Below are 22978 nucleotides of genomic sequence, written 5' to 3'. Positions count from 1 at the left end.
GTTTCTTTTCCGCTCTCTTTAGTGATTGTGTTTTTGGAACGCGGCATCCCAACCTTTACCCTGCTTCACCTCGATCCGTCTGACAATTCATTGCATTCCCGGTGACGTCTTCTTTCATTTAACACATACGTGTTGAGTCAGAACATGAATGCAGGAGGAATACTAAAAATGCAACTGAATCTTACTTTGGTCCGGCCTCCAGTGGACTATGAACTCAGATGAACCTTTATACCCAAAACAAATGAGCACAAGTGACAGTGCTTGGACATACCGTACATTCGTGTTTATGAGACTTGTGCCTGTTTGTGTGTAGCTGGATTCCTTAGTTGAATTCCACCAATTTTTCAAATCTTATTTTTTTATTATTATTTTTTTTTTAGTGCTACGTATGTAGAACCTGCAGATATCTTCTGGGTTTGCACAGCGAACGAACGCGGACGCGTGTGATTTACGCATGTAAGTCACCTGGCCTGAAGCATGTCAAACCTTTACCGGTGTCAGAACGAGCAGCCTCGGTTCTTCTCAGCTCGTGGTGTAAATATTTAGTCTGCAGCATAAACACAGCGGCGTTCTAGGAATGCTCCGCGCACCGACGCCGGCGGCGCTTTTTAACCTTCCGCTGATAATATGGGTGAAAGACAAAACTGTTGATGCACCCAAATATGCAACATGTGAAGTGACACTGCTTACTGGAGGCAAATTATCAGGCTTTACCAAAGATGTGGTTGAGGGGAGAAACGTGACACAAATTCCACAGAGGACTTTGATTTAAGGTAAAATTCTGGCATAAAGAAAGAAAAAAATCCATTGCAATAATCACCTCCATGCTGTAATCCCTACCTATGATTTATATGAGATAGCCTGCGGATATGCAGGCTAATAGGAAACGTAACACATTGTGTAGTCTGACCAGATATAGATATAGACAGTCTCCTGGAAGACATCCATCATGTTGAATTTCAATAGATGCTTGAAGAATGGAAGTGGGAGCTTGAGAAAAGCCTATTACAGCACAAAATGGTTGTCAAGTTGTCAGCTTGGGTTTTCCTCGCAAGCGACATCAGTGCAAGCATGACGTATTTTAAGCGTTAGCACTTTGGCTAAGGCTGAGGTTAGCATTATTCATTCTTGAAGATGAAAATGTTTGCTTTTGTCATTTGCTAAAATAAGCAGGCAATATGTTTTTAGCAAATGTCCGGCAGAGTAGAGCTATTTTTATCTGTGAATTAATATACAGTGTTGGGCACAGAGATGAATATATGATGATATTTGAGCTAATATCATTATTCATTGTCTAGGATACGAATGTTGAACAATTAGCCACAGATATTCACTTTAAAAAACTATCTTTTTTGGAATATTACTCAAATTGAATGCATTTTCTGCAGTGGGAAAATGGATTTTAAAAAAAGCATGATTACTCGATAATAGGCTTTATTATGTGATGTATCTATGATCTACAAGACAGAACCTTCCAAACTTTAAAAATCTAAGCGGTTTCTTCCCATTATTCTTGCCGCGCCGGGTATGTGCCGCTTGTAAATTGTCCTAAAAGAACTCATCCAACAGAACTTGTCTACGACTACTTTAAACATTTACTTTGTCTGATTCGGATTGGACCACTGAAACATTTCAATTTGGAAGAGCCGCATAAACTCCACATTTCTTAAGCGCGCACAGGAAGCGCTTTTGTGTTCCGAGGAGGTTTTTAATTTCCCCAGACGGCATTGTCATGTGGTTTAACGTGAGCTTCAGCAGGCAGGCTCGTGTGTTGGAGGGTGGAGGCTAAGCGAAGAGAGGAAGAAAGAAGACAGGAGGAGGAGGAGGTGGAGGTGGTGGTGGTAGGGGGGAGGTTGACGGATCCATCCCATCCCATTTTCTGTGTCTGGAATGCGAGCTGGAATCCAAGCTCGACTCCCCTGTTGGCTCCACCCACACTCCCACCACCTCATATCATGTCACACACACATACATACACATGGGCTTGGACTAGTTATTCCCCCTGTTGGGTCATTCTAACCAAGAAATAAGTGATTGCCTGTTCTAACCTGTCCAGCTGTGATGTAGGTCAAAGCACACTCCTTTTGTTGTGTGTGTGTGCGCTTGTGCTGGAGTGGGAGTACTTGCCCACTATCTGAAAGTCAATGGTTGCCAGGTTGTTAACAAGACTCCAGCTATTGGTTGCCATTCAAAAGTTTATTGGAACAATGTTTCAGTCATAGTTAGGTTTAGTATTCCAGTAAAATCTAGTAAAGTCACTTTCCATCATTGAGTACCATATAAATTACAGGTGTTCAAAAACTGACTAATGTTATCATGAATTTCTCAATTGTCTTTACGGAGTTCTAAATTGAGCTTCCATATTTAAAATGTTGGTGCAACCGGTTGTGTTTACCCATCCACGGTGAATAAAAGGAAGAAAAGTAATAGTCACTGTGATTTTTTTTCGAACTGAAGAAGACGTCCACAGTGTTTTACGAGTTACCGTGGAGGATATATAGTTCAGATGTATCATATTTTGCACGGACATCACTGCCATCATGCACTGCCGAGTTTCTCAGAAATGTAAATGTTTCCTGTAAGTACCACTCTCAATCACCCCCGTGCATAACATTAAGCTGCCATAATGTCGGGACAGGTATGAAGGATGTCTGAGGAAAATGATGCTCCGCACTTATCAACATCTTTATTGCTGTTTTCGATTCAATTTATAATTTCGGCCGAACTTCTGACGTCTGATTTTTTTCCGTTGCCGAGAACTTGCAGGGACTGCGTCAGAGCCTCTGGACATATAAACTATCTCTTAATGCTTACGTTGGAGAAAGATGCTGTCTTTGTTCTCACTCCTACAGCCAGGGTCACCGGCACTGTTTACATCACTGAGTTGTTGCTGCGGCAACAGACAGACCCTCGCTGTCAGGAAGGGGGAGAGTCTGCAGAGTTACATTTAGAAAACCTCGAATAATAAAATGGAAGAAAAGCAAAACAGGAACGGGTCATGTGCAGTTTGAGGCGCGTGATTTTGTGTACGGAGAAGTCTTCTCAACCGCTTCAATAGCTGCGTGCGTTAAACATGTCAAATATACACGTTGCGCTCTCAAATTAAAGGGACGGTTCAGTTTCTTTTAAGTAGGATTGGACGAGGCATCCACAGTCTGTGTACAGTAGACGGTGGTCGGCGCACTTCCAGTTTGGTTTTGGATCCAGTTTTTTTCTGAGGTGGACGGAAGCCAATTATGTTGATCTCTTGAAAGAAACCAGACTCCATTGACAAAAACACAAGAATGGTTGCAGACTGCTGTATTGGTTGGTTTACACTGTATTTCTGTTTATGCTGTACAATTGTGTGCCTTTGCTAGTTTACTAATATTTTGGATTAAATTTACTAGACCAGGAACTACCATGTACTGAGAGATAAAATTACTGTTTTTGTCAATGGACCCTGGTAAACAATTGATATAGGGTTAGGTCCATAAAAAAGCTCCAGTCCCCTCCCCTCACTGTTGGTTTGTTGGTTGTTGATTGTTAATTTGTTTATTTGTTAGTTTCTTTAAATAATAATGACTAAGGAAGGTACCCTTACAAAAGGTGTTGAGGGTATAAAAAACTTCAAAAACCTCCATTGATGGCCTACTTCCAAAAAAGACAAAGAAAAATGCCCAAAGTCGGCGTTTCGACCTCTTTAAGTCTTACTCAGGATCAGCAATACAATAAAAAAAAAAAAAACAATAAAAAACACATAAATAAGAAAGAAATAATAAAGAAGCTGCAGTGAAATGGCTTGTAGGCTGGTAATGAGGTGATACAAGCGCCAAGTAACAGCAGTTGCCAACAGTTGTGGTCAGGGTTGCGGTTAGGGTTAGGGTTAGCCCTAGGGTTAGGGTTAGGGTTAACCCTAATACAGTACATTGACAACAGATAAGTACCTTAAACACCACACTACACCTTTTAAAGAAACATATCTTTGTTGTATGAGAGTAATGAAGTAGCTTCATATGCTACTAAACAGGAATTGTTTTCAAGAAGCAACTAGCATGAAAACCAGACTCTCCGGAGTTGAAATATTAGAGTAACATGCTAAGATAAGAAGCAGAAGGTTTTAAACAGAGTCGCCATTTTTACAGACAATAAACGTCACAGTTTGATAGTGGCCTACGCGTATAATCTTTCGCAGAAGCGTAAGCCCCGAAGATCCAGCATCAGTCGGAATGCAGCGATGTTAAGCACGCCAGCATCCAGCGTCCAGCGGAGATCCCCCACTCAGTTCCATAAACAGAGCCTATGAACCAAATCTAAACACCAATTTCTGTGTTGTTATGATTGCCCAGCATGTTGGCTTCTCCAATAGCTGAATATCTCCACTGTCAACAGAAAGCAAAATGGAAAATTTTAATAACTTCATAAAGCCAAAAAGCATGCCGGGAAACGTCGAAAAAAAAATAATAAAACACAAGCGCACATCTGCGCACACACATGCTGAATGACTGCGGTAAGTCATTTCAGAGCCTATTAAATCTCCATTAACACGCAGCCTCCCTGCTAGCCCGAGCTAATCCAACCCAGGTGTGTGTGTGTTTGCGAGTGTTTTCGCCTCATCCCTCCGCAGCCCGCTCGTTCCCGTCGGCCTTTCTTTTTACTCTGCTCTCGCTCGGTCCCTCCAGATCCGCGGACACGCTTCATATCTGCGCTCTGGCAAACGCCGCCTTTTCCCACGCTCTCGCGTTAAACCGGGCACCTCTGTGATGGCAAAACCTCCTCCAATTAGGTTAAATTAGGCAAATTGCGGCTCTCGGCTGGAAAGCGGACCGACACACCTGAAGGTTAGTGTTATAAAAACACAATCATCTCACCTAATCACTGGAGGAGATAGTTTACCTTTCTGAAATGATTTATCTCCTATCAGGCCTCACTGATTCGTCTTAGTGCGTCTCTCATATACTAATAGGAACCTGCCCTGCAACAGTCATCATTGTCTTTTTTCAGTCTTGAAGGGATGTGACACACTAAGGCAAGGGGGCAACCATTGACAGATGCCCAGCTGCCGATGATTTCGAGTTTTGCCGTTGCCGCTGGTCGGACCTTTGTCTTTTTAAAGCATGGAAACACCAAACCAACGTCAAAGATCTACCGACACAGATGTCCGACTGTGACTCACCGCCCCGTGTCTTGACTAATGAGCTGCATTCCAGCATACCACAGGGACTGCAGCCAACATCCAGCTGTCACAAACACAGATCGGCCACAACATTAAAACCACTGACAGATGAAGTGAACAACGCTGACCACGTTGTGCGTTCTGCTGGGAAACGTGGACCTGGCATTCGCTCGCGTGGACGTTACTTGGACCCATCTAGGCCGGATCAGACACCCCTTAGCAATGACACTCCTCGATGGCAGCCATCCCCGGCCAGATGCAGCCTTGACACAGACACACACCAGGTGTTGACCTGGCCTCCAAATTCCCTAGATCCCAAACTGATCAAGAATCTGTGGGATGTCCTGGAACGAGCCTGATCCGCAGAGGAGCAAAACAACGTCAACCGGAGAGATCTCCCTCGCTAACTCATCCTGCCACTGATTAAACGCGTTGAATCGCCTGGAAAGCCACCAACGGCGATCGGCGTGGCGCTAACGGTGCGCGGCGCGCTGCCAAAGCCGGGAACGACGGCCCTGACGGTGGACGCCTGAGTGTGTGTTGGATGAACAGCTAAATAGTTAAAGAGCTAAGCAAACCAGAGAAGAGAAAGTCCCCAAACAGATGCATTTTTTTAACCTCCATCTTAACATTCCACGATGCAAATATTTTCAGAATGTAAACCAACTGAACAGCGTGATTCAGTGGAGGCTAGCCGCGCGCAAGCGTCTTGCGTAACCAGATTCTCAGCTCTTGAATTTCCCTTTTCAGGTGATGAATACAGACGATGCCACCTGCTCGTGCAGAGGCTATTTCCTTTCACGCCCGTGCAGAACCTGCTGCAGAAGGTGCTAGTTTACTTGTGGTTGCAGCCTTTGCAGTGCGTTCAAGAGTTTGGCCTCCGTTGCCGCTAGTTCTTCGGTCTGGTGCGTCCGGGTGTTTAAGACCGAGAGACGAGAGCGGGTAGCTGTGAAACTAAAAGACAAAGCATCTGCTTTCTATTCAGGTGAGTAATGAGGCTGAGAGATGATGCGCACTGACAATGGGGCAATAAAACAGACAGAGCGATGATCTGAGGAGAATTAGAGGATACAGGAAGACAAGATGAATGACACGTATTACTATGCTTTGTTTTCTTAACCACTCTCCTATTCTGCTGTTTGTCTCGGACAAACCTCCGCTTCTGCAGATGAAAATGTAAAACGCATCACTTCCTGCGCCGGTGGATTTGTTCCAGGAAAGACCTTCCTCCATGCCAAATCTCTTCCTGGGCTGCATCATCGGCGCGAAGCAGCTCATGTGCTAGAGCGATCACTCACGCACAATAGCTAAAAGGATAGTTTGTTTATTTGGAAAAGTTGGTTAATTGCAGTCTCGATTTCCATTTCAAAAACCTGCTTTCGCCGTCGAAAAAAAAAAAAAGGCAGACGGTTTTAGGATTTTCCGGAGGACTGCAGGTTCTCTAAAGATAATGTGGTGCGCACAAACACACATACACACACATGCAACCACCCCCCCCCCTCCTCCAAAAGACACACACGTGGATGTTCTGGGAACGTTACGCTGCAGGAGAGAATATGATCTCTGCTTGGAAGTGATGCTGTTCCCTGCTAAAGCAGTACAAACACACATTGTTATGTTTGTGTGTGTGTGTGTTTCTGTGTGCGTGTGGGTGCTGGTGACAGTACAAACAACTCCACTGCAACATCTTAAAAGAATACGAGTCAGCTGCGTAATGATAACAATACCAGCCCACGTTTACCGCAATGTTTTATTAGTTAAATAGCTTTAGCAGTAAGTCGGTGGGTGCTGATTATGTAAATACCATGCAGCTTATAGCAGGTATAGTAAAGTGTATCTATATCCACGCAACGTCTAAAGGTTTAAGGGCTGTAAAATATTCTTATTAAGTTAACACGTTTCGGGAACTGGGATCAAATTGGTGGGCTTTTCTCCGACGCATCTTAAATAGTTTTATTTGGCCCCGGCTCTGTGAAATATCCCCCGGCCGCAGCTGGTATCGGCTATTGTAATGTTTTTGCAAGATACTTATGACACGGAGAGGCCGAGGAGACAGATGTGTGCAGCTGCGACTGGCCGCGGTGCAGCCCACCCACATTTTTGCAGCGATTCATCATTTGTGTGCGCATGTGTTTGTGCGAGGGAGTCGGGTTCCTGCGGGTTCGTGAGCGGCTCGCTGGCGCCCTCTGCTGACCAGACGACGACACGTACGTCACACCTGCAGCTGCACGAAACCTTTGGTGGCTTCACGTCTGAAGACTGTAGCTGAGGATGGAGCTCCTGCAGGAAATCCATTTATCTTTTCCCTTATTTTGAACCATTTATCTTGCAGATTGCAAGGCTGCAAGGGTTGCTATAGCTAATCCCAGCAAGAGGGCATCTTCAAACTGTGGGCGAAAGCTGGAACACCTAAAGAAAACTCACCTTTTGATCAAATGTAGGAAGCATGTTGTGTTAAAGCTTGGATGCTTTTGTGTCAATAGTGGTACAGACATATTAAAGTCCTGCTTAACTATCTAACTATATTCATTTTACAAATAACCAATGAGTCTCAAGGAACATGGAAGGAACTGTGTGTGGAGGTGTGTTCTAGTAAGGCCGTGGAAGGATGCAGGAACCTCACACAAGGTCTCCATCTTTTTCTTCATTTGGTGAATATTTCAAGTCCTTTGTTTTCTCCATTAACTCTTGTCACAGCATGCGACAACTAAATCTGGTGCAACAATCCCAAGTATGCAAAACCTCAATCTGTTTGCCATTTGTGTAGTGCTTTAACAAACGTGTCCACTAGATGGCAGTAGGCTCTCTGCTACAAACGACTCTCACTCTGTGTTGTCATTGCAATGCCTTCCTGATAAGCTAACTCTTCAGAAGTTGAAGCATACGTTTCCTCACACTGGCACCGCAAACTTTGCGCATGAAAAGCTGCACCGACTTTACCATGACGCACATCACCGTTTAACTGGAGCCGACCAGTCCTCCGCGCACACCTGCAACCAATACGCCTCTCCTGGAACTCGAGCGCGCGCAGCCATTCCTCCGCTGAGCTATGTCTCTATTTATAGCCACAGAGCTCCGGCTGTGTAAATGCCTGCTGTCTCATTCTGTTTTGCTTCCTTACTGTCTGACGGATTTGTGGGGGTGGCGCGAGGGGTTTGGAGGAAGGGGGTCTTCTGCTTTAAATCTTTTCAGGTCCTGGAGTCATCGATGAGTGTCCTTGGGTGACAAGGGTTTGCTTTCGCAGCGTCTGCTGAAATAGACGGTTAAAAAAAGAGATTCATCTGTACGTCTAGAGTATCTGCGTACGTGTCATTTGAGCGTCTGCCTCAGGATGACTTCACCTCTAATCCGTGCGCCGGTCTGACCTACTGACCCTCAAAAGAAACTCGGAGCATATGGATGCAGTTAACGAGGACGTCTCTCCTCTACGTTAGCGCGGTTACGCAACCGCGTTACGAATCGGCGCTGCTTTTGGAGACGTTTCCAATTGTGTTCGTCCGATTGTTTGCGTTAACTCCCAGCAGATAACGGTGACCCCTCACGGCCGAGAGGAGTGTGGAAAGAGCGGCGGCGATAACATTCTGGAAAGTGCACGGCTCGCTCTGGAAATGTTTTGGTGCGAGTCGCTGTTGGGGAATCAAAGGAAAATGTCCAGCACGGATTCTTAAATTAAAGCATAGGTCTTCAACAGGGGGTCCGCGGAGGTACTGCAGTTGGGCGGTCGCAAAATCGATGGTTGACGTATATTTTAACGCACGGTTTTCTCCCACAACTTTAAACTAGGATCCACTAGGCTCAGATTAATATAGAACACATATATGAGGTCTCTACTTAGTGTCTCCATCGGTCTTTGGTAAAATTCTCTGGAGACATTGAACCAAGGTTTTTACAATACAAGTTGACTTTGTTGGGTTAGTTTCCTCGTTTTGGAGCTAAATTAAGGGTTGATGGGTCATAAAAATCATTAAGTTTCATCCTCTAGGGCAATGAATATCCCAAATACTAACTTGTAACAACTAGCTTTTAAGATTCAAAGTGGAAACTACATAAACCACTGTCTTTAAGAGGGGAGTTTTGCACAGATGTGTAAAAGAGGACGCTGATTTGGCAGCACTCAGCTCCTCGGGCAGGACGCTTCAAAGCAACCATCATGTTGGAGAACAAATTGCGACACGCTCCGTGTGTAGTCTTTGGAAAGACGAAGCCGGACCTGTCCAACAAACCCGCGATCCCAGCTCGGTTTTGTTTTCTCAAAAGTAAACCCGAGCGGGTGTGAGATCATCGCTTCGCTTTGTTTGCCGCTTTTAGCATAAAACCCAAGATTAGAGGGAAAGCGGTTCTGGTCTATAAGTCTATAAACGCGAGTCAATAAAGCGAGGAATGGGTGGGAGTGAGCGTCCGTCCGCGAAGACAAATAAAAACCGGGCGAAAAAAAAAAGGGAGGAAGTTGGGGGTCACTCTGTTAGTGGCCAGCCCTCTGTCAGTCAAAGCCCCGGGGCCTCGGCATGAAGCTCTGACCTGGAATTCCAAATAAATAATTCCTTAAACCTCTCCGCTGAAAGAGACACACGCACAAGAGGAGCGAGCACAAACGCACGGCGTCTCCGATCCTGAAGTCCGCACACATGCATGCACAGGTATTCATTAGCAGATCCCTCAGGGAAGTCCAAATCCTACACGTGTGAGTAGGAACGTTCGGTTAATCCTCACCAAACACAGCGCAGAAACTGTTTTATCTCATAAACAGGCATGCGAAAGGGAGGCGTGACATGGAGGTCAAACACTCCGCAGCACATAGAAGTAATTAAAATACACCGTCCGGAGGAGAAGAGGCTGACTTCGCGAGAGCGATCCAAGCATGAACTCAGTGTTTTCGAAAACAGAGTCCCAGAATCCAGCATTCAGATAAAAAAAAAGTCGATAAAATCAAAAAACAAAATTGGATTTCATGTCTTTGGGCTCATTTTTCAGCAGCGGGGCAGGATATGAACATGCGGTATCCTCTCGGTATGCCTCGTGAAGATGGATGCACGCGGCAGAAAGCAGGCAGTCAACATATATCCGCAACCGCTGAGCAAAACATCATTCTTTAATGTGACACGACACGTCTGCGTCAACGACAGCAGAGTGAAGCTGATTGAGACTCGCGCTTGGCGGAATTTTAAGGGCCCGAACTAAAAGCTTCGTCTGAGTGGTTTGGCCATCGGCTCTTTCGGTCAGGATGACATTGCGCGCACCAGAGTAATTGCTGAGATCTGGGAATGGGGTGACATCATTGCAAGGAAAGCCAGATGGGGTAAGAAGAAAAATAGATGGGCTGTAAACAAGCCAGTGTTGTAGAAGCTAAAAAAAACGTAGGGTTGTTGCAAAAAGGTTCCAAAAATGGCAAAAAAAATAAATAAATAAAATGGTGCCAAAATTCCTAATAACATCAAATAGTGAGTCAGTGCATTGTGTGTCACCAAATGCGTGCATGCGCATTCTTGCGGTTGATCATTTTGCAGCGTAAATGGAATTAATCAGTGCCGTCACTTCCAATTCAAACCGAAACTCCATCTCATTTAGTCATTTTCCACAGAAATCTGACGCGTAGCATCATGTAGCACCTCTGTAGTGGAATTTAAAAGATGTTTGTTTCCTTTGCTTTTGCCAAGTTTCAGTTTTTGAGATTTCGTTACGGGGCAAGCTTCAACTGAGACAAAGAAAAAAAAAAAAAGAAAGAAAAAAGGAATTTCTCCACGGAATTTGGATAGTCCCCCAACCGATTGTAAACAAATTTAATTCCGCTCAGATGATCTGCACGACTGTGGCGCTGCTGTGCCCAAACAATTTGATTGGCCGGGGGCAGTGGATTCACGACAACACAACAAATATTTTGTGGGTGGAGAAAATTGTCAGGTATTTCTTCTCCAAAATGTTTAGGTCTAAATGTGGCTATAGAAAGTTCATATGCATAGACGCATACCCAGTGCCATGCTATAGAAAGACCTAAGTTATTATAAGTCAGAATGAAGGCCTGGTTACCTGGAACATGACACAGCTTATTGGCTCTGTTTGCAAGCTCATTAGGGGTTGTTGAAGGGACATGGTTTACTCAAACGACAGATTTGAGTAATCAAATCTGTCACCGCTCATCGATCCTGTCGCACAACTGTTTACTGACCGCGTCACTCGCGCGGAGCTGTTTACATTTCGACGGAGACGAGTGAACGCATCCAGCACAGTTTATTAACTGTGAAAGTGTTTCCTAATATTGTTTAGTTGGTTTACTGGTGGTCAAAAGGAACACTTTTAAGTGTTTATGTGACTTTGAACTCCACTCTCCAAAGTCTGTTAAACTGACTCGTAAAATGACACGACCTGTATTCCACAGGAATGGAAACATTTTCAAAAATGGCCTCCCTATTGTGGTAAAGGCTAGGGTTGACCCTAACCCTAACCCTAACCCTAACCTAACCCTAACCCCGAAACCTGCTGTGCATTTTGTAAGTGTGCTCAGAAACACGTAGCCTTGAGCACGTACTTGATGACTAGTGGCAAAAACTGCAGTTCCTTAACTGGCCACTGAAGTTCCTGAAGATGTTAAAAAGCCCAACAGACCGGTACAACTAATTTTTTTTTCCGTTTATGGTACATTTTCATCGAAATCACCAGTTTTACTTATAACAAGTTTAACATTAAGCATAAATGTCGCCATTTTTAAGCCCATTTTTGAGATGGCCGGAGTCTCCACACTGAGGTTCAAAAGCTTCAGGACTCCTGGGGCTCCATCTTTACATGTGCTTATTTATCCTTTGAAAAGTGGCCATGAAAGGCCGACTCCTGCAGTTAGTGTATGCGCAAAGGTCTGGGTCGCCTAAAACAAGGTCCGCAAGTTCCTGCAGCAAGCTTTAGAATCGAAGGTTGAAGCTTGCAAACGCTTCTCCAGAACATTTCCATTGCTTTACAGCTCATTTGTGACTTGGATATATAGTCCTACAATGTACACCATCTATCTTTCTGTCAAAGTTCCATGATCAGACACAGAGCGGGTGTGGTTTGAGACGCAGTGACATGTTTTGACCCGGTGTGAGTATCATATCACCAGAGTTTACAGTGACTGAGGCGAACGCATAGATGGGAAGCTGTAAACTTAACACACCGTGGCACATGCGAGAGGATTTCATCCATGCGCCCCCTCTGGCCCATGACAAACCACATTAGAGAGGACATTAGTGGACATGGGGGTCATTGTTATACACACACACACGGGGATACCTTTGGGACGAGATATTTTTTGCCTTCAGACCCGAAAGCGCACAATTAGATCATCCGCCCGTCAGGATTCTCTCCCACACACACTCACGCACACAAAAAAAGTAACTCAACACTGCAGCCTTTCTCACTGAAGGAGAGGTTTAATCGGCAACAGACAGAGAGATTCTGGCCACGGAAATTAATGTTTACTTTTCAGCCGTCTCTATTTCAAGCCGCTCGCTTTTCCTTCATTGTTGAGAAAACATCCCAAAGGAGACGTGAGATTGCTCAACCAAAACACTGCCGAGCGAGGCCCCGCGCTTTCATATGGTTCTTCTCAACTGAATATCATGGAAACTTGTCAAAAAGTTGCCCCGTGAGGCATCAGGTTTCAGGCACAAATTAAAGAAGGGTGATTTTTTTTTTGTTTTGTTTTGTTTACTTCTTTCTTTTTACAGACGTTGTACAGTATGCTGGGGTCTCTGTCAGTCTATTTCATCTCAAACTGCATTTCATAATGTGTGTTAAATTGGATTATTTATGGCGAATTAGCAAAATGGTGCATCTCATCTGGATGAAGCATTTAATACTTTCCTTGTGAAATAAATACCACATTTTCAGAATTGCATGCAAAAGTCAAAAGTCAAGATATTCTATGGATTCATCTATTATTATCATCATTATATTATATGTACTGCTGTCATAACCCCTGGTAAAGTTTAAACCCGGCTCCTCTGGTGTCCCACTTGTTTGGAGCTGCGATCATGCTTTGCGAAGCTAACACAACTACTCGGACGGTTATTTATTAGCTCAATAAACCCCTCACATGAGAAACGTTGAGTCCTTCGCTTTTATCTCCCCATCCTGCTCCTGGTTAGGAAAGATCCGACATTTGCCAAAAACAAGAGAATCGCGAAGGCCGGTTTTTACGAGACCCGTCCCTGTAACATCAGCCGCGAGGGTGGATTCTGCTAGAAAAGCAGAAATGTTTTACAAGATTATTATTATCTCGATGCACACACAACGGCCCGGTGCAGGATGTTTACAACTGGGTCCATTAAACTTAATAGGGGTCCTAATCAAACTACGGCTCCTTTGCGGACCGGCGTGCATACGTCCAGAGCTTCCCCCTGGGGGGAAGTGGATGAAAACATGCTGCAGAAAGTCTTCTGTATCATAACCAGGAATGTTCTTGGCAGCCGTCTGAGTCCATTCTGCAGAAACTCATTACAGATTGAATGAGATTTAATGCAGACTGATGGAAACATTTCATTCATCTTTCTTGAGGCACTGCAGGGGGAGGCTGCAAATTCTTTGGTTGATTAGACATTTTTCATATATATGATAATAATAATGTATAGTTATAAATAGCACTAGGCTGAGTTTAATATAGAACACATATCCCTCCTTAATTTCTCCATAAGTTTGGCCTGAAAAATGTTGAAGAGTCCTGCCTTAAGGTATGGACAAACCAAACCGACGTGGCAACAAAGGCCAGCTGTAACATTGTCTTGCATTGCATGTAACGGACAAAGAACATGCGCTTGAACGCACCACAAAGACTACAGTCATCACCATGGCATTGACTCTTAATAAGAGGTGGAAATAGTATGTATCCTATATCGACAAAAAGGGAAATCAGAAGAGATTACTATTGCTACCACTACTGCTATTAGGTAGGAGGCTACACAGCCAGGAAGATTTACATACCATTGCACAGAGTTGGCCTCTCCCGAACGATGAGCATCATTTCATAAATTCTAGATGTTCATGTCACTGATATGTGTTCAGATAAGAGCCTTCCTGTGTGTGCGCCCTCTCAGCTTCATCCTGTTTACTTTTGTTTCTCTTGCACAGGTTCTCTAATCTGGGCAGCCAATCAAAGTGATCTCTTTCACTGACTCACCGCACCGCTGATTCAACATGCTGAATCCGCTGAACGGTGCCAATAGTGTGGGACGTGCAGCCAAATCCAGAGCCAATGGCCGACCGCGGACTGCATGTTTTTGGGAGGGCAGGTGGTTGGCTATTCGTTCTGACTGAAAAGCATTTTTATTGTTTGAGCTGAACTGCACTTAAACGTAAATATGGCAGCTAATGGTATGGCCACATGTGTCACTCGTTCTTATCTTATCTCATTGTTCCGCACTGTGATTTTGTCTACCATATTTTCCGGCTGTAGAGATTGTCTTTAAATCCAATATATATAAACATCTGATACATAGTAAGTCCTTTGACCCCTATTCAAGATGCTGTGAGATCTGTCTGCGGCTGTAACACGACTGTGAACCGAGCCAGAACCCGCGGTGGCGAGCCAAGAAAATCAACCTGTATTTCATCACAGTTTCAGTGTTTTGATGGAGGCTCTTGCAACAGTGTGATGACATCCCCTATTTGACTCCTTGATTTACACTATGATCCATGAGCGCTTGCGAGAGGTGCGCGAGGTTGGTTTTCGCATGTACAGTAATTTTTTGCAGCATTCCGAAGATGCCCAAACGCCGAGGTCTTGTTCCTCCGACGCAGCCTCGTCATTTTGAGGGAACTTAGGGAGGAAATTAGGGAGGAAAGGCAGAATGGATAGCAGTCGGGTTCACAAGTTCAAGTCTCACTGTTTCTTAGATCGGGTCCAAGAGAAAATGTGTTCACTCAAGGGAGGCTGCATGTCTGCATTTCAAATATGCTGTATCAATTTGATACAGCTAATAAATGGATGCCTGTGTCATCACCACGTTGTTGTATTTTGGCGAGCCAATTAAAATAGTCTAATATGGTTAAATATGTGTCGCTGATGCCCCAAATATTGCTCTTGTGTTCCTTTTGGGAATATGACTAGCCTTTAAAAGATCTTGGAGCAGACTAAGAGAAATGGATGCCTTAAGATTTTTCATTAAGTTCAGCCTACCCTAACCCTAACCCTAAGCCTAACCCTAACTCTCCTCCAGTTCCTGATTAAAGGCATTTTCCTAAATACTAAGACCATGTGTTATTGTTATTCAATGTGTACCACTTTTGGTTTTAAAAGAAAAAAAAGAAAAAAGGAAAAAAGGACCGCTGGCTCCTGGCAGAGAGCCATGACCGGTGTCAACTCCTCAGCCTGTATGGTTCACAGCGTGAGCAATTGCAATCATGTGCAGCGGCTCTTGCTGAAACACTTCGGAAAACATGCAACGCAAATGTTTCTCGTTAGATGTTTCACACACTTTGAGGAGGGGATTCTACGAAAACACGGTGATGTTTCACGGGGAAATTCTCTCGAGTCAATCTGGGCTCCTGGTGATAGTTGTGTCTAATTGTTAACATTAGAGAGATGTTGTAAATGTTTCCTTTAAAGGAAAGGTTTTCGCTCGACCTCCGTCGGTTGTTGAAAGCACATGATTATCTATCTAACCATCTGTCTATCCATCTATCTATTTTGTACCAGGGTTGAAAACATTAGGGTTAGGGTTAGGTGTTAGGTTTAGGGGTTAGGTTTAGAGTTAGGGGTTAGGTTTAGGGGTTAGGTTTAAGGGTTAGGGTTAGGTGTTAGGTTTAGGGGTTAGGTGTTAGGTTTAGGGGTTAGAGTTAGGGGTTAGGTTTAGGGGTTAGGGGTTAGTTTTAGGGTGTAAAAGTCTAATATTTGTTGTTTACTTTCCACTTTTTTAATCCACTGAGACCCAGTTTGGTTCATGACCCAGTCACCTTGCAGCAAACCAACCAACCCAACTGCAGTTAATGTTCAATGCACCAGTTTGACAGGTGGCAAAACATCTGCTAAGCGCAGCATATACCACCTCTTCGGAAAGTTTCACTCAGCAAGTACCTATTACCACTAAAAAGTTGCGTCTACAACAAGGCCGTACGTGTCTTCTGCAGTTTGCTTTCATGGTCGCTTGTCTCTTTGTGTTATACGTTGTGTGTGATGGCTCGACTCCTGATGCTCCAGCCATGAGAATGACACCGGTTTGACCCTGAAGCTGCAACCAACTGTTGCCAAACAGCAAAAAGAAAACCATGAGTGATTTAATGATCCCGCCATATCAAGCATTTGACTGTTTAGTGCTTCTCAAAGTGTGTTCCTCCACCACTTGAGAAGCCTCGACGTAGCTAAGTTATGGTTCATACACACAAATCAACACTGGGAGCTTCGGGGAATGTAAGCAATCATAACTTTTAAATGTTTTGGTCCCGAAAAGGCTCAAAGGGTAAAATACCACGACATATTAATAAACAACTTTCATATTTCCGTCCATGAAGCATTTCCAAATGGGAATTCTCAAGTTGTAAAAACCAAGTTTCAACGACACAGTAGATGGAGAATTGAACCAACTATGATTGCGTGTGCTCTTTATGCGCATTTGCAGCCTTTAGAGCAAATGTTGTTCCTACTTTTGATTGTCTTTCTTGATTAGGACACTAAAAGCAAACTCTTAGAACTCTGCTATGTGTTAGTATCTGAGCCCGCACTTGTTTATGTAACATTTTTGCTGTGGTTACTAATGAACGCACCACCGGAAAGCAAAACCCTGACCTCAAAGACCCATTTCTAAATAGCTTTAAATCAATCACGTAGTAGCAGCTTTTTTTCAAAGTTGAGGATTTCATTCTGGACTGATTTTCATCACTCTTTTAAAGCATTAGGGTAAGTGGGTCTAAAAATAGACTGCGCAATGTCAACATTCTGGCGCCCCATAAACAACCAGGATTAAATTAGCGGACCACTGTTTCCTCTGAGCCTTTGTGCGTGCTAACATACGCAAGAAAAGTATGGTAAGGGAAGCCGAGGCACTGTGTGGGCTCGGTTTATGTTTCACATGCTGATGTTACAGAATGCAGTGAGTCAACGCACGCCATAAAAACTACAAAAACACTGTTTTTATCTACGCGCCGATATGATGTTCGGCTTCAGAGCCGATCGCTCCTCGAGACCCAAATCCAGCCGCTCGCCCTCAGCTGTAACAACACGTTCCTGATCATTTCCCCGCATCGATGTTGTGTCAACATCCACAACCTGTCGATGGAAGAAAAGAAAAGCAGCTATAAAGCAATCAAGGTCAATATAACTGTCAGACGCTGCTTTTTGTATAAACCTTACGTCTGCACTTTGTCTTTGTTTATCCCTTCTTCTCTTTCTCACTCTGCCTCTATATCTCCCTCCTTAAAAAGGCATAGCACTGGACCAGATCTGCACAGGTTCTCCTGTACCCACACTTGTCAGTCTTGCACATGCAAATGATTTAAAGCAGCGGTCTTCAACGTTTTTCAGGCCAAGGACCCCTAAACTGATGGGGAAATTAAGTAGGGACCCCTACCTACTATGTGCGTTCTATATTAAACTAGGCCTAGAGTTATTTATAAATATATATCATCATCATCATCATTTTACATGTGCAACAGCTGGGTGGCCGTGCAACTGCCATAAAGCTAAAGCTAAATAGCTAAATGTAATAGGGGCAATGAATCACCAAAACATTTTGGCCTCAGCTGCACTGTAACTTCTCTTCTGCAGCGTGAGTCTGGATTTCATTTGGGGACTGAACAGGGTCTCGGCTAATCGCGGGGGACCTGACAGAGTCAGCGTGTGATATGCAGCCTTGTGATTGGAGCAGTAGCGATAGGGGCGGGTCCTACTATCTACAGGAGGCTTAGATTGACGGGTCTCGGCTGGCGTGTCGGTCCGTCGAGACAGAATATGGGGAAAATTAAAATATATATATGAAAAATGACTAATCAACCAAAATTTTTGCGACCCCCCTCAGTACTCCCGTGGACCGCCTAGGGGTCGCAGGCCCCCTGTTGAAGACCTATGATTTAAACCATGATCTCGACCTATAGAAATGTTTTGGCTCTCTCCTACATTTTAATCCGGTCTGATTATGCAGCAGTAGTTAAGGACAGTGGCTTTACTTGTCTAGCATGGCTGCCTCTTTTGTTTTGAGAGACAATCAAATCATTTCAACAGCAGTGTTACTATAATTTTTTTGTCACCCCATGATCTGGAAAATTTGACATTTTGGTCTAGACCCCCACAGATTTTTAAAAAAAATGTAAACTCTAAAACTGTTGGCTGTTAGGAAATTAAGAAGCAGAAGTTTTACAGTTCCTCAATGAGCAGAAACCAACCAGAAACTGTCTGCTATTTTTTTCCACAACAAAGGGAAAAATACCAGTGACTAAAGCTCGGGATAAAGAGTGGCCACTCATTCCCTAGCTATCCCTCTGATTTGGATCCCTGCGATGAATAGACACTTCAGATCCTTCACTAAAAGCGCTGGAGCGGGTTCCGTCGGACCTGAAAACAATGCCGGACTGTGGATTTCGACTGTATCTGAGAGGAGAGGGGACGTTCTTTTTCCTGAGCTGAACACGCATGTGCCATGTGTGGAAAAAAATGATCATTTCACTTCCTTTCATTCAGTTTTGCAGGGTGGAGGGAAAAAAAAACGTCCAAATCAGTGTAAATTCTGCTACATTCTCAACATAATGTCTTTGTTTACACATCGTTTCAGGGTTTTACTTCACACCCAACAGTGTGTGACACATCCCAGCAGACCAGTAACACTTCTTGGCTTTGTATTTTTACAAACACTCCGAGGTGCAATAACTTCATGGTCCAGATTGCGCTAATGACTCCACGCTGATGGCCTCATGCAAGCCTCGGCGGGCCGTATCGGGAGGGGAGGTGGAGGGAGGGGGGGGCGGCATGGAAAATTGAGTTACAGTGGTGGGAAACTCTGCTGACTGAGAGCTCGTAGACATCTCAGATAGGATGTGAGGGAGGAAAACAGAGTGTGGATGCGTGCCCGCGCATGTGTGTGTGTGTGTGTGTGTGTGTGTGAGAGAAAGAAAGTCCTCGAGAAAATGAAACGGAGAGTGAGGCCGGAGCTGTTCCTCGTAATGGGGAATGATGGGAGAGCTGTTTGAGGGCCGCATGGTTCTGACCCCGTGACCGCGTCCAGTCGTGAGAACCGAGTCCCCGGCCATGTGTCCTTAAGACCTTCGCGTCGGCGCAAACACGCGCTGCTGCACGTACACACACACACACACACACTCGGAATCTGTGCAAGATTCAAAGTGTGACTTAAGCGGACCCTCGAAAGAAGCTGGAAAATTATCATACCTTTCCACCAGTGCATGTGGAATGGTGCCAACTATGCAGACTATAAAGCCCAGCCCCACCTACATACACACTAAAAATAAATCTCTCTGTGTTGGTAAGGATTTCATATGTGGCCAGTGTATATGAACCGAACCAATAATGATCATAACAGTGGCGGGGAAAACTGTTTACATCTTATTTAAAACTTTAAAGATCAACAAGCGCCAGACTCTCACAAGAACTGGAAATGCAGGAGGACAAAAGAAAAGAAAATAGCCAGGTGGGAGAGGTGAACCCATCCTCCATTTAATTATCAAAGAGCCCTCGGGCCAGGCTAAGAAACGGAGCTGTTTATAGGCTGTAATGCTCTGGCTCATGCGGCTTCTAGGTGCAGAAGTCAGTCTCGGGTCAACAGTGCCTCTTCAGAAGCCATAAATCTGACGCTTTCATCGCACCTCAGGTCCTGATGTCCAGCTCAATACACAAAGAGTTAGATTTGGAGACTGGCTGGACTGGAACGTGGTTTTTAACACGCGATGGGTTTTGTTGTGCTTCTAGAAGAAACAATCACGTGTTGTTTAGGTGTTATTTTGACTTGTTGTTACATCAAGAGATGGAGTTGGATGTCTGCTTTCACACACAGCATCGTCTACACTCATACCAGTGGGAAACAGGTTGAAGAAATGTTGTTGGAACAGTTTTTGTTGCATTTTGGAAAGTGTGCATCAATTACCTTCCGTGTGTTTGTGTATTACACAGAGAGAAAAAAAGAGAAAACACACAATTTACCTCTGACTTCCACACGACGTAAGCGTGAGAGCTGGACGGCTGCACCTTCCTCTGGAGCCACCTCCGCGGGGAGAACAGTGCGCCGGTGCTCCCAGACGGCGCCGCGCCGGGTCCCCTCACCATAAACGGTAAATCCCCGGCCGTATTCCTTTTGGCACGCTTCGCTATGTCATAGTCGAAGTGGAAGTTGGAGGACGGAGACACGTCCAGGGGTATCGAAGGGGAGGAGATGGAAGGGGTTATGGGCTCCTTGAGCGTGGGGACCTTGGCGCGTAAAGCCGGTTTGTGAGCCGGCCGCTCCGGAGACGCACCTGCGCCCGACGTCGCCGCTCCGGGGAAGAGCGCGCCGCTCGCTCCATCCGTCCCGGTGCCGCAGTGTCTTATGATAGCGGGGTCCAGGCTGCGAGTCTGCCGTAGCCTGCGCTTGCTCATGGCTTTCGAGGCGGGGGATGAGCAGGAGAAGACGCTGTTGAGAAGTCCTTGCGCGGCTGACATGTCTCCGTCTTGTGAATCTCACATCAGCGCCGCTCGGTGTGTCCCTCTGAAGCTGCGCGTTAGGTTCACTGTTGCTCCATCGAACCCGACGAGGAGCTGGGAAGCGCCTGCATTTGGCTGCAAAGTGGAGAAGCGGCACGTCTCCCTTTCCTTTCCCTCTGCTGGGTTCGTGTGGTCATACTGGAGCGGAGCGCGAGTGTTTAGGGGGTGGGGTTCAAAAAAGTTGAGATGAACGCCCGCACGCTGTATTTCTAATTAATAACCGAGCCAGACTCCCCAGTTCCCGATTTAAACTCCGTAAAAGAAAACTGCCCTTCAGGGATCACCATCCGTGGCTGATCCCTGACTTCATCCACCAAAACCCACTTTAATTTCCTCCTCAGTGAGATCACATTAACAACACAGACGCGGGTGAGATGGGTTTCTATAATTAGGAGGCACATTTTCGTGAGGATAATTAGCCATGTATAGACACAATAATCAGACAGGCAGAAGGTCATGCATAGAGACAGACATGATTTAGCTGGGGATGAAAATAGGAGTATTAATCCTGCTCTCCTATTAATCCACCGCTGTCTGGAAATAATAGGCCTATCAGTGAACCCTGCCGGGTGCTATTATTAGCCGAACAATAATCTAGCCGCGGGATTAATAGCCTTTCTGCACACACCTGTGCAAGGCGCCGCGTGCAAGGTATTCCTTTACACAGATGCTCAGAGGCTTTTCCGCCGTTCCGCCAGTGTTTACGTGGCGTGCGTGGAGAAAGAGCAGAAGCACGTGCGGCCCGGTGCGTGAAAGTATGGGGGGAAATGAAAAGAAGCGGCGGGGAGCCTGGGGAGGAGGGTGCCGGCCGGCTGATGGAGGAGTTTATGAAGCCGCGCCGCACGACGCGCCGGCGCGTTACGCGCAACGCGGCGCAGCTGAGATAAATTCGACCCTTCTAAAAAAAAAAAAACAATGGCAGAAGAATGAGAAAACACTGCTTTAGTTTATAAGAAATGACAGTGCCTGCATTTGAGGGGGGAAGAAAAAAAACATAATTTTCAAGCTTCATTTAAACAATGTGCTTACGAACGCGCAGCCACGGAAAAGTCGTTTGACGTGCCTGTCAAAATGTATCAGATGGATTGCGGGTCAAAGGGAAGCCGAGTAAATCAGCGGGGCTGCACTTGAGCCGGTCGCGCTCGGTGTTACGCGCGCACTGTCCATATTAGGCATACAATAGCACGGCGGCGTTGGCTCAAGCCATTTTAAGCGAAAACGAGCGTGGATTCGGCAACAGCTGCGGAGACCGTGGCTTCCTGCGCCGCGCGTTTCATTGTGCGAGATGTTGGCCTGAGTGAGAAGGCTACAAGGTCAGGAACAAAAGGAATCTAATTAAAGCCCTCATATAACACATGCAACAATAGACACTGGGTCTGTTTTTTATTACTGTTAAGTTATATAAAGTTATATGTATCCAGCTCCGATGCTGCTAAATATAATCAGCATCTCTTTGGGTGATTAAAATCTGACTTTGATTGAATATGTCGGCAAATTTACACACACATTCACGCTGTGTTTGTACCCCAGGGCCAATGCACGCCCGGCTGAGGATTTCACATGTTTCTGGTTGCACATGTTGCCATACCCATACTGTACTATTTAAGAACCACCATATTGTTCCAGTAGAGGAATATTAGATTATTCTAGACATGGTGAATGTTCTCTTTCTATATTTTGCCTGGAGGGAAAAGGAAACTTGTGAAAAACAACCTATTTCTAGTTTGGGCTGTTTGCAATGGGGCAATATATTACCCAGGGGTTATTTTCATGGTATATGAATGAAAACAAATGGACTGCTTGCTGATCTTATCCCAGAGACCCTTATGGGACCGGTTATTCATATGCATGTGGAGATTATATCGACTTAACTGCATGCAGACATACTGTACCATTCACGTCAAGGCGAGTGTTTCTTTTTAATTCTTTAAACCGATAAAAAGGTTCGGATTAAACTTTTAATAAAGGCAAATAATGCTCATGCAGACTTTTGTGCTTATATACTGACATCTTTTGGCCATTTGAAGAAACTGCACCCTTACTACGGTGTCCCTGAATGTTCAGTTCCAATGATCAAATTGCGGGTTTTCATGCTGCCTTCACTGTTACGTGGAATGTTCAGGGAGAAACTGTGATCATTCACTGATGTTGCGTGCAATATGTTTCAGGTTAAGTTTTGTAAA

At 44.9% G+C, this 22978-nt stretch overlaps 1 protein-coding gene across 1 annotated transcript in view; it reads right to left on the bottom strand.

The window, feature by feature from the left end:
- LOC125001178 (rho GTPase-activating protein 6-like) overlaps nucleotides 1-21135 on the bottom strand; it is a 69837-nt gene extending 48702 nt beyond the window's left edge. Inside the window, exon 1 of the mRNA XM_047577088.1 lies at nucleotides 20259-21135. Within this exon, the coding sequence (XP_047433044.1) occupies nucleotides 20259-20753 (495 nt within the window). The 5' untranslated portion in view covers nucleotides 20754-21135. The remainder of the gene's footprint in view (nucleotides 1-20258) is intronic.
- Nucleotides 21136-22978: the final 1843 nt, after the last annotated feature.

The sequence above is a fragment of the Mugil cephalus genome, chromosome 23 (assembly GCF_022458985.1).
Source record: "Mugil cephalus isolate CIBA_MC_2020 chromosome 23, CIBA_Mcephalus_1.1, whole genome shotgun sequence".
Lineage (NCBI taxonomy): Eukaryota > Metazoa > Chordata > Actinopteri > Mugiliformes > Mugilidae > Mugil > Mugil cephalus.
The sequence above is the reverse complement of the archived record's forward strand: the minus strand, read 5'-3'. Positions and strand labels throughout refer to the sequence as shown.